The sequence below is a fragment of the Rousettus aegyptiacus genome, unplaced genomic scaffold (assembly GCF_014176215.1).
Source record: "Rousettus aegyptiacus isolate mRouAeg1 unplaced genomic scaffold, mRouAeg1.p scaffold_m13_p_7, whole genome shotgun sequence".
NCBI lineage: Eukaryota > Metazoa > Chordata > Mammalia > Chiroptera > Pteropodidae > Rousettus > Rousettus aegyptiacus.
The window spans coordinates 57,077,582-57,091,479 of record NW_023416310.1 but is presented as its reverse complement, the minus strand read 5'-3'; the positions used below and the strand labels follow the sequence as shown (position 1 = coordinate 57,091,479).

The 13,898-nt window shown below is 38.7% G+C and overlaps 1 protein-coding gene and 1 pseudogene across 1 annotated transcript in view; both read left to right on the top strand.

The window, feature by feature from the left end:
• POLR1A (RNA polymerase I subunit A) overlaps positions 1 to 13,898 on the top strand; it is a 78,192-nt gene that overhangs the window by 31,514 nt on the left and 32,780 nt on the right. Inside the window, exons 13-14 of the mRNA XM_036223933.1 lie at positions 848 to 1,102; positions 4,728 to 4,919. Coding sequence (XP_036079826.1) covers positions 848 to 1,102; positions 4,728 to 4,919 — 447 coding nt within the window. The remainder of the gene's footprint in view (positions 1 to 847; positions 1,103 to 4,727; positions 4,920 to 13,898) is intronic.
• Positions 6,674 to 13,302, top strand: LOC107506049 (annotated as a pseudogene).

Below are 13,898 nucleotides of genomic sequence, written 5' to 3'. Positions count from 1 at the left end.
AACAGAGCCCTTTTCATCAGTGCATAATATTCCACGGTATATACCATGATTTATTCACCTATGATCCTTCTGTGGGGTAGCCAGGTCATTTTCAGTTTTTGCCACTGTAAACAGTGCCACATAAACATAATGTTTATAAAATCTTGCATTGGCACTCTTTTTCTTCTGAAATGCCAAAAGGAAATGAATTTTAAATGTTTTAAACGCCTTTGTCAAATTGCTTTCCCGAAGACTATGGCAGTTTAAACTTATTAATATTTTGAATGTAATAAAATGTTTTCAGAGGGCATTGACCTGGGAATCAGGAACCCTATGTTCCAGTCTCTGCTATATGAGGTTGGGCAAGATATTTCTAAAGTGTGGAATTTATACTTAGAATAACATACTCATTTGTAAGCAGGGGGGATTCTAGAGGTCTGCCAAGTCCTTTCAAGCCCAGGGGTTTTACAGCTACGTGCAAATATGATGTCTTCAGATGTATCCATTTCTTTATTCAAATTAATTCTCTGAGGAATTCAAGACTCTGGAAAGGGCCTGCATCTCTGAAGCAGACAAAGTTTCTGGACAGAGGTCTAGAGACTTGCCTGTTGATTATACCACTGAGCCCAGAGCCCAGGTCAGGGCTGTACTGGGCTAGTAGCTATTTCTCAGAGTACCAGAGAGGCTTAGTGGCTATTTTTCAAAGAATTCTAGAGTTTTGCTCCAGACTAAAAATTTCCCCTTTATTTAGTTGAATAAAACATGAGACAGAGGCCACACTCAGGCCAGGTGGAGGTGAGTTCCCAGAATAGTTGTAGTGATGCTGAAGTTGCCTCTGATCACCCCTCTGCTCTCTCTCCTGCCCCAGGTGTGCCGGCATGTGAAGAATGGGGACGTTCTCCTCTTGAACCGACAGCCCACCCTGCACAAACCTTCCATCCAGGCACATCGCGCCCGCATCCTTCCTGAAGAGAAAGTCCTACGGCTCCACTATGCCAACTGCAAAGCCTACAATGCTGACTTTGATGGAGATGAGATGAACGCCCACTTCCCCCAGAGTGAGCTGGGCCGGGCCGAAGCCTATGTCCTGGCCTGCACAGATCAGCAGTACCTTGTTCCCAAGGTAGGTCTGACTTTGGGGCCATTCCACAGTTATCGCTGGCACAACTTGGCTCTTCACATCTGAGTCATCTCCAGTTCCAGGAGTCAGTGGGCCCAGGGCAAGGGCATGCAGAACACAGGGTCCTGGCTTCTTTCAGGTAGAGTTTTCGGCCCTCCAGTTCCTTAGAGCCAGGGAAAGGTTTCTGTTTTGCTGTCTCTTAAATGGAGAGATTATAAGTCATCACCAAAAGCTGAGTTTAGCAGCTACATAAAAGGTTTGGATTTGTAGCTTATTAGCCTATGGCAAGCATTAGCATCCCAACTGAGTTGGTCCCCACGATATTCAGATGACTTTGATCCTTTGAATTCTGATTGAATGAATTTTAAGAGACAACTTAACTCCAAGGACCCAGATGAAGTCCCCTCCAGCCCACGAAGGCATCTCCTCTTTGAATTCCTTTCTTCTTTCACTTAGGTTGGTCCTCAGAGGCCTGGCCAGCTGACTCATTCCTACTAAGTGGCAGGGATGGAGTGAGTATGTGCTCATGGGAGCAATAGAGCAGGGGAAGAGCCCCGTCCCCCCTTACTCCTCACCACTCACCCAAAGACCGGAGGCCTTTTAAACCATAAGCCTCATGCATCAGTGATTCACAGTAATCTATTATTCACTTGGGTTGTGGTAGAGTATGAAAGAACTAGTAGTAATGATAATATAGCATTGTGGCTACCATTTCCAAGCACCTTTTCAGTTCCAGACAGGGTGCGCAGCACTTTGGAGGCTTCTCCTTTTACCCTCCCCACAGAGGGTAGAGTAGGTGCTGCTGATGTCCACATCTGCATGTGAGGAAGTGGTGTAACTTGCCCTAGGACATGTAGCTGAGAAGGAGGAGAAAGGACCAGGAGCTCCTAGATCCTCAGGGTTTTGTTCATTTCCCTCTGTGGGCCCCGCAGCCCTTCTGCAGGAGAGACAGAGACCTTTGCACTCTGAGAAGCACTAGAGCCTGCTCAGAGATGTCCGGCATCGATTACTGCCCTCTCTTTCTGGGAACTTCTCTTTTCCCATCAGTCATCTCCCTCCCTGGGACTCAGGCAGGTGGCCAGGGGCCTAGTGCCCTAGCCTCTTTTCCCACCAGATGCACCACAGTGGCTTAATAATGAACACAATTGTTTAATTGTCTTTACTTTCTGTGCCTACCTTAGCCGGCCATTGATTCGTGAAGGGGCTGAAAGCAGGCAGGAGTTAGGGCCCATTCAGGGCACTCGGAAATTAGGAGAAATAATTTTACTAATTTTTACTAATGTACTAATAATTAGATGAAATACTTAGAAGAAGATAATTTTACTAATTTGAAAACCGGCTTTTGTCTTTTCATGAAAATGGTAACTGTCATAGGTATAGTCGTAGTGGCAGTATCTTTATTTCCTTTTGTTTCCATTTCTCTTTGTTTATGATTCTATTTCTTCTCCATTTCCAGGTTCTCTTCCTTATCTAATCATAGTACCCAATTAAAGTACTTTTTTTGTTGTTGGTTGTATGTATTTAATAGAGTTGTAATTTGTCTTCTTACTTAAAATAGGAGATGAATAGAATTTTTTTTCTTTTCCAGAAAACAGTTAAACTTTTTATTTATGTGTTTCTTTGTGGGTTAATTTATTTTCTTCTGGGTTTTTTGTTTGTTTGTTTGTTCGTTTTTATTGAAGGCCAATACTTTGTGGAAATTCTTTTAACAAGGCTTGGGAATAGTTTCCTGGCTTCTGCTAAGTTAGCTAGAAGATTCGAGTCACACGATATTCTGATTCTCTAAGCATCTTAACCAGAAACGTTAACTGTAATGACATTTTGCTGTGATAGTAAGTGGACTAGGATGGCTGACAGTTATCTGGGTTTATGTTTCAGAGATGATCTTTCTGATCGTAAGCAGGATTTAGGAAATTCAGAATTATAAGTAGACCCTTAGTAAATTGCTTTAATCAGCATTCCTCCCTAGAATTCATGATTATTGCATTGAAAGCGATTTAGCCATTAAGATAATTTTCCAGTTATGTAAAAATCTAGATGGAGAGTGGAGAAGGCATGGAATAGATCACATAACCTGTAATTAAGTTTTTTAAAGGAATAAAACAAAAGAAAAACTCTCTGCCTCCAAAGACTGTGGGATGAGTCAAATGCGTAATACTGGTTTGAGTTTTTCCTCCAAGCAAAATAAGACTATGTTTTTGGAACAAAACACAGGGTGTAATTTTTTATTCAAGTTGGTACTCAAAGCTTTCATAAGAAGGGCTGTGTGCTCCATTTGATCTTGCCTTTCGTCTATCTGTAATAATTAGCTTTGCGTTTACATAGAGCCATTGTTGCAGTATTTAGACTATTTGACAAGCATCATTTTTAGCTTTGAGTTAGTACATGTGGTTTTAAATTCCTGGTGTTTCTCCACGGCTGCATTTCTGAGTTCCTTTAGCCCTAGTTATAAAACATGACCATAATGTTGGATAGTATTTAACAAATAATCAAATGATAACAATCTTTAGATCCACAGCACAGATTTTTCTCAAGTTCCCATACACGTTGAAAAGTTTGCAAAAACTGCTTCTCAAAGAATGACAGTGAGCACAACTATTTTTACTTAAGTGTGCCCTGTGTTGCTGCGAGCTTAGACCTATAGATAAAGTTCAGGAGACTGAGGATCAGAAAGCCTTTGATGCATGTCAAATGAGTTAAATGTACCCACCAAAACTGGGGCTTTTATAAAAGCCCTTGTTTGGACATCTGGTAGGTAAGTCTTTAGTAAGGGCTCATGTGAACACATGCTGCATTGTGAAAAGACACTCATAATGGACATTCTTTCCTTCTACAATCGTGTATGTCAAGGCTTTCTCACAGCCCTCTGGAGGAACCTCTACCTAAACCCCCATCTCCCCACACTGGCTGATTCCAAGTCCCTCATCAGGCCTGGCTATAATACTTCCCTTCACAGAGCCCATTCCCAACTATCCCCCTGCCTTGAATCTGTATGGTGATCCATTGTGTTGTTCTCCTCCATGGCATTTAAAACCCTCTGTGTCAGTGTATTTATCCAATCATTTGCTTCTTCTAGCTCTTCCTCATCCTAAAGGATCATGTTTGTTTGGTCTACTGAAGTACATTAAAGGTCTAACCCAGGGCCTAGGCAACACAGTAGGCTCTCAGTAACTATTTGTTGAATGAATGACCAATTTAGAGGAGAACCAGGCCAGAAATGTATGAAAAATACTAAAGCATAAAACCAAATATAAAAACAAAAACATAGCTAACAGCAGCCAGGCCAGATGTATTCATAAATACCAAAAATATGCTGGAGTAACTAGAACCAGATGGGAGTATGGAGAGAAAGCTTTGGGAAATGAATGAGTTTGAAGCAGTTTTAGTATAGAACTGGGGCAAATGGCAAAGGTGGGAGCTGGTCAGTCAGGAAGCCCTGTCCCTGTGCTGTGGGAGGCAGTTTGCTCTCAAGATGAAAGGCCTGGGCACTGGCCAACTAAGGCTGTGGGGAAGGATGACATGGAGCTGTAAGGCAGGGCTGTTGCTGATAGGTAGCCTCCAAGTGGATTATTAAGCATTAGAATGTGACTTAAAATTTATTTTCGTTCTTTTATGTTTTGGTTTGTAGGATGGCCAGCCATTGGCGGGCTTGATCCAGGACCACATGGTTTCAGGTGCAAACATGACCACTCGAGGTTGCTTTTTCACCCGGGAGCAGTACATACAACTAGTGTACCGAGGACTCACAGACAAAGTGGGGCGCGTGAAGCTCTTTCCTCCTGCCATCCTAAAGCCTTTTCCACTATGGACGGGAAAGCAGGTAATTGGGGGGAAACAACCAGTGTATATATAAGGAGGAAACTGGCCACTCATATAATAGGTTTTATTCTTAGGAGAGCCCACTCCAGAGACAGAGATATGACATCTCAAGCAATAGTCTGATTTTCTCTTTGATGGGTTGGTTTCCTGGGTCCAGGTGGTTTCAAGGGAGTACCGACTAAGAGCAGGCTACATGGTTTCTGTCCTTAGTGTCTAACTTAACTTGATGTCCTCATAATCTAAATATGGTGATTATAGGCAGTGGTGTTGGTGTTAGTATTAGTCATGCTTGTTGGGAGGAACCAAGTGCTTTGCGGAATGCCGTAACCCATCTCCCATTTGCCCCAAGAATACTCGCCAGCGACACTTAGGGCTGCAGCGTTTACCCCAAGATAACTCGCCAATTATAGTCCTAACTTTACTGTCAAAGTTTGCCATGAAATATCTTGCTTTTTTTTTATGATTATTTTTCGCATTGCTCTAGTATATTGTTAATCTGTGGAAACTAATGACATTATTCTGTTTACAGCATTCTATTTTTAGTAATGGTATTTCCATTTACAAAATATAGTAATTCTTGATTACTGAAAATGTCAAATCCTAAAAAATGTAGCATTCTTATGTATGATGTTAATGCTGGCAGTGAGCTGCACTTTTTTTTTTTCTAAGCAGGAAAAGGGTTCAATATATTATTTAATCCTCACAACCAACCTGCAATGCAAAGACTATTATCAATCACCATTTAGCAAATAAGGATATTGAGGCTTAGCAAAGTTAAATTACATGCCCAAGTCTATAGGAGACAGTTGGAGTTCAAATCCAGGATTTTCTAACTCCCAAGGCATCACACTATACTTCCTTTTGAAGTAATAAAATAATAATATATGTGGTGACTAAATAATTCAGTGCAATAAAATATGTGCTTCTGCTGTTGGCTGGGTCTCCATCAGTTTTAAGGCCCAACTACTAATCAGCTATGTATTCTAGGCTCTGTGGACCTCATTTCACATCTATAAAACCAAGAGTTTTAGGTTGACGATCTCTAAGGTCTCTTCCAGCTCTGCAGTTCTTTAAAGTCTATAGACTTGGGTCTTGACTGATTTTTAGTTGTTAAACCAACCTTCCTTTCCTGGGATAAGCTTTACGTGGTTGAGAGACATCGTCCTGTCTACGTATCATTGAATTCAATATGCAAAAATTTTATTTAGAATTTTTTTTTTGTATTTGTGTTCATAAGGGATATTAATCTATAATTTTCTTTTCTTGTAATATATTTGCCTGGTTTGGGTATCAGGGTAACATTGGCTTTATACACTGAGTTGGAAAGTAGTCTTCTTCTTCAATTTTCTATAAGTGTGTAGTATTGCTATTGTTATTATTATTTTAATATTTGGTAGAATTCATCTGCGAAGCCATCTGGACCTGGAGTTTTCTTTACTGGAAGGATTTTTAACTAAAATTTCTATTTCTCTAGCATATATAGGACTGTTCACAGTACCTGTTTCTTGAATGAGCTTCAGGAATTTGTCCATTTCATCTAAGTTGTTAAATTTATAGGCATAAAGTTATTCATAATAGTTATTTACCATCCTAATCTATATTTACAGTCTGTAGGTGGGTCACCTCTCTCATTCCTGATATTGGTAATTTATGTCTTCTCTTTTTTCCTGATCAGTTTGTCTAGGGGTTTATTGATTTTTTTGCTCTCAAAGAACCAGTTTTCATAGACTTTTTCTATTTTTCTGTTTTCTATTGCATTGATTTTACTTTGATCTTTATTATTTCCTTCTTTCTGATTATATTGGGTTCGATTTGCTCTTTTTTCTCTAGTTACCTAAAAGCTTGGTGCTAACATCATTGATTTGAGACTTTTTCCTTTCTTTATACAGGCATTTTATGTGTAAATTTAACCCCATAAGTTCTGATTAAATACCATCTCTCAGATTATGATACATTCTATTTTCATTTTCATTCACTTGAAAATACTCTCTAAATTACCTTTTAATTTATTTTTAACACAGGAGTTATTTAGAAGTCCATAATTTGGTTTTCAGATATTTAGAGATTTTTCCAGATACTTTTGTTACTGATTTCCAATTTAATTCCCTTGTGGCCAAAGAGCATACTTTGGATGACCTGAACCCTTTTAAATTCATAAAGATTTGTTTTGTGGTTTCAATTATGGTCTATCTTGGTAAATGTTCTGTGTTTCCTTAAAAATAATGTATAATCTGCTGTCGTTGGATGGAGTGCTCTATAAATGTCAATTAGATTGGCTTGATAGTTCAAGTATACTATATCCTTGCCAATCACTGTCCTTTATCACCTGCCATCCATTGTCTTGAAAACTATCTTTTCATATTCTTGTGTGCTTTTGTTGTTGTTTCTGGTGGAAGAGTAAATCAAGTCATCATTGCTCTAGCTTGCCCAGAAATGAAATCGATTTAACAGAAAATATGGGGAATTTTACAGTTTAAGATTAAAATCTGTAAGTACAGATAGTTTAGTTCAAGGAGTAGTAAGCTTTTTCTGTAAAAGCCAGATAGCAAATATTTTAGGCTTTGCTGGCCATATAGTCTCTGCTGCAACTGCTCAACTCTGCCATTATAACATCAAAGCAGCCCTAGACAACACATAAATGAGTGGGCATAGTAGTGGTCCAATTTAACTTTATTTACAAAAAGAGATGGTGGGCCAGATTTAGCATATAGGCCGTGGTTTACCTACCCCTGATTTAGTCAGTTATATATATTTGTCCACATTATTTCTATTCATATTATTTTTATTATTCCTGTTAATGTTTTCATTATATGATTGCAAGGTATTTTGGAAGTGAATGGATTATAATTTTTAAGTGATTTAGTGTCCAGAATTTATTAGAATTTTATTTAAACGTAAGCAGTATTCAAAATAAAACCAAATAGGGGATGAAAAATATATATCTAGAGCCATGAATATGTTCATTCCCTTCAATCTGGGAATCCAGCCTAAGAAAATAATCTGAAATGTAGAAAAAGCTACTTGAAAAAGCAGTCTATGGTTTATAGTGGAGGAAATTCAGAAAACCCTAGATGCTTAAGGTTGGAGCTAAGTAAATTTGTGAAACATCCACTTGTTAAGATATTATGTGGTTGTTAAAAAAAGTGGTTTCAAAATATTGTAGCAATCTGAAAAATTCTCTGACATAATGGTGAAAGAAGAAATAGAGTACACAACTTTATGTGTAATCACAGTTGTAACCATGTTTAAAATGTATATGAAAAGTTTGATGATAGAATATTTCAGATTTTTTTTTATTTTATAATATTTCTGGGCTATGGTTATTATTTTACAATTAAATAAACTAGAAAATAGGCCCAGGTTTTATTCCTGTAACAGTTGAGAATATTCATTGTTTCCTTAGAGGTTGGTACAAGCTTTTACTTCTTTGCAAATAGGTCAAAGTGGAACAGTGACTGCACTGCACAAGAATTTGTTAGTGGCTCGGTCTGATTCTACAGAGAAGAGCCATGTTTAGAATCAGAAGATAAGGAACTGAGCTTGGGCTATCTTTCCAGGACATTTCAGATAGCATCTTGAGTGCTTTTCTTTCTACTTAGACTCTGAGGTCTCCCGTCATTTGTCGAAAGACCCTATAAAGAAAGAGGATTTGCCTATGATTGCAAATCTCAAGTGTACAGCTCAGTGAATGTTCACAAAATAAATACACCTTTGTAAACTACCACCCAAACCAGAAAGTAGAATATCACCAGCACTTCCAGAAGACCCCACCAGACCCCTCTCAGTTTTTACTGCTCCCCAAAGGTAGCCACTAACCTAACTTCTAACACTATAGGTAAGTTTTGTCTTTCCTTGAACTTTATATAAATGGGATCATACAGTAAATCATATCTTTTGTGTGAGTCACTCATGTCATCACATATAGCAGTGGTTTATTCATTTTCATTGCTGTATAGTATTTCATTATATGAATATACCATTGTATATTTATCTATTTTACTATTGACTGACATTTGGTTTCTCTTCAGTTGTCTCCAGTTGGCTATTACAAATAGGGCTACTATGAACATTCTTATATATATCTCTCTTATGGAACATGTATATGCATTTTGAGGGGTAAATACCAAGGAATCAAATTACCGGGTCATAAGATCTATGTTCAGCTTTAATAAATAGTTTAATGAACAGGTTTCCAAAGTGCTTGTAGCAGTTTATACTTTGACTAGCAGGGCATGAGAGTTCTAGTTGCTCCTTCCTCAGCAGAACTTGATATTTGTCTGTTTCCGTTTTGTTTGTTTGTTTTTAATTTTAGCCATTCAGATGGGTGTATATTGGCATCTTATTGTGGTTTTAACTTGCATTTTCTTACTGACAAATGAGGTTGAGCACCTTTTCATATGCTTATTGGCCATTGGATAGCATCTTTTATGAAGTGCTGCTGGTCAAGTCTTTTGCCGATTTTCTATTCTATGCCATTTTTTTTATTGATAGGTAAGCGCTTATTATATATTCTGGTGTAAGTCCATTGCTATATATATGTATTGCAAATACCTTCAACTTGAAGACTAACCTTTTTGCCCTTTTACTTAATACTGTTTCCTAATGATCATGATTTTCTGCCTTTTCTTGGCAAAAAATGGCAACCAGTGACACTGTTCTGAAGAGATTGGAACAGAAGGGTGCAGAGGTAAATCAAATGATTGAATATCTTAAGCAGCAACTTTCTCTTCTTAAGGAAAAAGCAATTTTCCAGGCAACTTTGAGAGAAGAAACTTAGAGTTGAAAATGCTAAATTGAAGAATTGAAGCAAGAGCTAATTCAGGCAGAAATTAAAAATGGAGTGAAAAAAATAGCATTTTTTTCTGGTACTCCACTGCAAGCTAATTCCACAGTTTCTTAAAATGTGATAACAGTGTATACCAATAACAACTGTATCTTCTGGCGCCAAAGAACAAATGAAAGGAGGAGGAAGAAGAGAAAAGAGATGAAAGAGAAACTTGAAAAGAAAGGAGAGAAAAAGGAGTAAAAAAAACAATCAATAGCAGGAAGCACTAACTCTAAGCCAGTAGATGTTTCCCATCTGGATCTTTGAATTGGTTGTATCATAAACGCCAGAAAACATCCTGATGCAGGGTCTTCGTATGTAGAACTAAATGTTGGAAAAGCAGCCCCAGGAGCAGTTGTCAGTGGCCTGGTGACCCAGTTCCTCTTGAACAGATGCAAAATTGGATGGTGATTTTACTTGGTAACCTAAAACCTGCAAAGATGAGGGGAATACTGTCTCAGGCAGTGCTGGTGTGTGCTAATTCACCAGAAAAAAGTTGAAATCTTGTCACCTCCTAGTGGGTCTGTTCTTGGAAACAGAATTACTTTTAATGTTTTTTCTGGAGAGCCTGACAAGGAACTGAATCCTAAGATTTGGGAACAGATCCAGTCTTATCTTTACACAAATGACGAGTGTGTGGCTACATACAAAGGAGCTCCCTTTGAGATATTCTGGGAATGGCAAAAATTAACTTAAGAATTACTAGCTTCAAGTTCACCAACCTTGAGATGATGACTAATGATATGGGCTAGCAAAGAGAAATACATCGATGGAGGTAGGAGTACAGATATTGTTTGAAAGAAAAGCCTCACACACAAAATTGTAGCTGTTTATAGCCCCCAATAAAGAGAGGCAAAACAACAAAAAACTTAAAATAACCCTGCACGTTGAGTTATAAAGGTATAAGTAAAGTTCATTTATTTAAGTTCAAGAAGTTGGACTTAAGTTAGCCCAGGATATGGTATTGTAATAGAATTTTATCTTCTTTCTGAAAAACTAAACGTTAGCAGCATTGTTAACCTATATTGATAACTAAATACAAATGAATTTTCAGTTATTTTGTACTCAAGATCAATTATCGTTTTGGGAATAAAGACTGTGACAAAGTCAAAAAAAAATTTTTAAATTATGGTTCTCAGATAACTGCTACCTTCACAATTTAAGAGAATGTTGCAAATGGTCTTTTCTCCCTAGCATAATAATTTATGACCAGAAAGTAAATTGTATACTTTTAGAATGTCAATGCAGAAGGAGACCTCAAATTATCTTGTCTGACTCCCTGGTTTTTTAAATTGAGATATAATTCATATTTAACATATTTTATCATTTTTAAAAAGTATATCATCCAGTGATTTTTAGTGTATTTACTGTGTTGTATAATAATCACTACTAGCTAATTTCAGAACATTTCCATCACCTTTAAAAGAAACTCTGTACCTATTAGCAGCCAGTCCCAATTCCTCCCTCTTATTCACTGTCAATCACTTTCTGTCTGTGGATTTGCCTATTTGGGACATTTCATATAAATAGAATTATATAATATGTGGCCTTTTGTCACTTGCTCCTCTTAATATAATGTTTTCAAGATTCATTCTTGTTGTAACATGAGCAGTACTTCATTCCTTTTTATAATTGAATAATATTCTACTGTATGAATATACCAGTTTTTTGTCCATTTGACAGTTGAAAAATTGGTACTTTAGGCTGTTTTCCTTTTTGGCTATTACAAGTTAAGCTGCAGTGAATATTTGTGTACCAGTTTTTGTGCAAACGTGTGTTTTCTATTTTTTTTTTTGGATATGTAGCTGAGTCTTTTATTAAGATTTTCTTTAATTTCTTTCAACGGGTGTTATACTTTTCAGCATACAAGTTTTACACTTCTTTCATTAGATTTATTCCTGAGTATTTTATTCTTTTTGATGCTGTCATAAATGCAGTTGTTTTCATAATTTAACTTTCAGATTGTTCATTGCCGATGTATAGAAATAAAATTGATTTGTTGTTGATCTTGTATCTTTCAGCTTTGCTAAAGTCATTTACTAGCTCTAATAGTTTTTTGTGGATTCTTTAGGGTTAGATTCTATTTCTAAGATCATGTCATCTGCAAGTAGTGGTAGTTTTATGTCTTCCTCTCTGATCTGGATACCTTTTATTTCTTTTCTTGCCTAACTGCCCTGGATGGAACCTAGTACATTGTTAAATATAAATGATGAGAGCAGACATTCTCATCTTGTTCCTAATCTTAGGCAGAAAGCATCCAGTCTTTGATCATTAAGTATGTTTGCTGTGGGCTTTTCATAGATGCCTCCCCTTTATTGCTGATGTTTTTTTTTTCTAGTCTTATTCTATTGAGTGTTTTTATTGTGAAAGGGTGTTGAGATTTTGACAAATGCTTTTCTGTCCCCTTGATTTTGTAGATGGGATGGCAGGTCATATTTCCCTGTCCCTAGATGGCTGGATACGTGTGTTTCTGTTACCTTTCCCATCCTGACTGTGCCCAGCCTAGCCGTCCTGCTGCACATGTGGCGCTTTAGCTGTGGTGGAGCTTGTGGTCAGCATTCTGGGGGAAGTGTCACCCCCCTGTCTTTACTCCTTCACCTGGCAGTGCTAGCCTCATGGAGAGCCTGGGTCATGATCTTTCTGGTCATCTGTTGCTGAGATAATAAGGAATATTGTCTGCTTTTTTTTTAAGATGCTGTTGCCACTTGTCCTCCTGCTCCTGGTATACATGCGTGAAAAGGCAGCTGCTCTCATAACTGCCCTGACCTTGTTGTGCATATATAACAACACTACTTTGTAGGGCCTGACATAGGCACATGAAGAGCTGTTGATGCCCCTCATTGGCTCCCAGCCCCTCCACAGCTCTGGGCCCTGTCACACTAGCCAGTCTGTCCCCTTGTCAGCTACATTTTTGGGAATATATGCTTTTGGTCCTTCGGTAGCTGACCCATGTTTATCCCCAGGTTCAACTGCTCCTACTTGGATTCTCTATGGAGCAGCTGCTTGAGAAATTGTCTCTCCTTACCTTTTGTTAACAGCCACTTGTTGAGTAGATAGCCACACCGATGAGTCCATTGGGGCAGGGGATGGGCTCCTTGGCCTTCTAGTAGCCATAATAATTCCAGTGACATAAATTTATTTCTGGTGTAGCTCTGTAGCTAATTGTGTGGAAGCCATCAGGTTGCCAAGTAGTCACATAACTACCATGTCCTGTGATGTACTTGACACAGAGACTCCGTCACATGGTGCTCCCCTCTCAGGCCACTATAATAACCACTTCTAAAATGCAAGTCTTTTTTGTCCGTTTCACTTAGGAGGCTTATTCTCTATGGCATTTATTTTCCCTCAGAGTCTAGAACAGAAATGTATTTGGAACAAGTGATCCTAGTAAAAGTTAAATTAGAGAGTGTCACTCCTGTGATCAAAACTAACGAAATAGCATTTTTTCTCAAAATAAAAGCCTCTACCTGAAATGCATGATCTGATCTCTGCACGGCTCCCTTCCTTACTGCCTTCTTGGTATGAGGCCTTCTCTGCCTGTCTACTTAAAATCCTACATACTATCTCCCCATCTCCCCACCCCCACCCCCCACTCCCTTTCTGCTCTAGGTCCTCCTTCCCTGCTTCATTTTCTTCAAAGCATGGATTCCTCTTGGGAATGGAGGTTCCACTGAAGGCAGAGACTATTTTATTCACAATTCTTCCCACCGCCTGGCTCATAGTAAGCGCTCAGTGTATAATGGCCGAATGAATGACTGGGTCTTTCTTACCTGTACTCTACGGATGAGCAATGCTAGGGCTAAGAGAGTGTGATCATTTCCCCACAGCACATGGCCAGTCAGTGACGGAGCAGGTACTGGAGCACCCCCTCATCCCTGCAGCTTCCCTGCAGCCTGCTTCTCAGTGGGGTGCCTCGGGCCTCCTCTGTGCAGCTCCTCAGAAGGAAAGCTCTCCATTCTTAGTCTTTGCGCCCTTTCCTTCCTTGGTGCCCACCAGGAAGTCAAAGCTATTCTGTGGAATGACATTATTGACTGTATAATGATTGTCGTCGATTTCGATGTGACCTAAAGACAGGGAGGGCTGCTCTGAGGAGTGTTCTTCAACCTCTGCCTCAGTGCTAGGCCTGACATCATGTCGGGCCGACTTCTGGCAGAA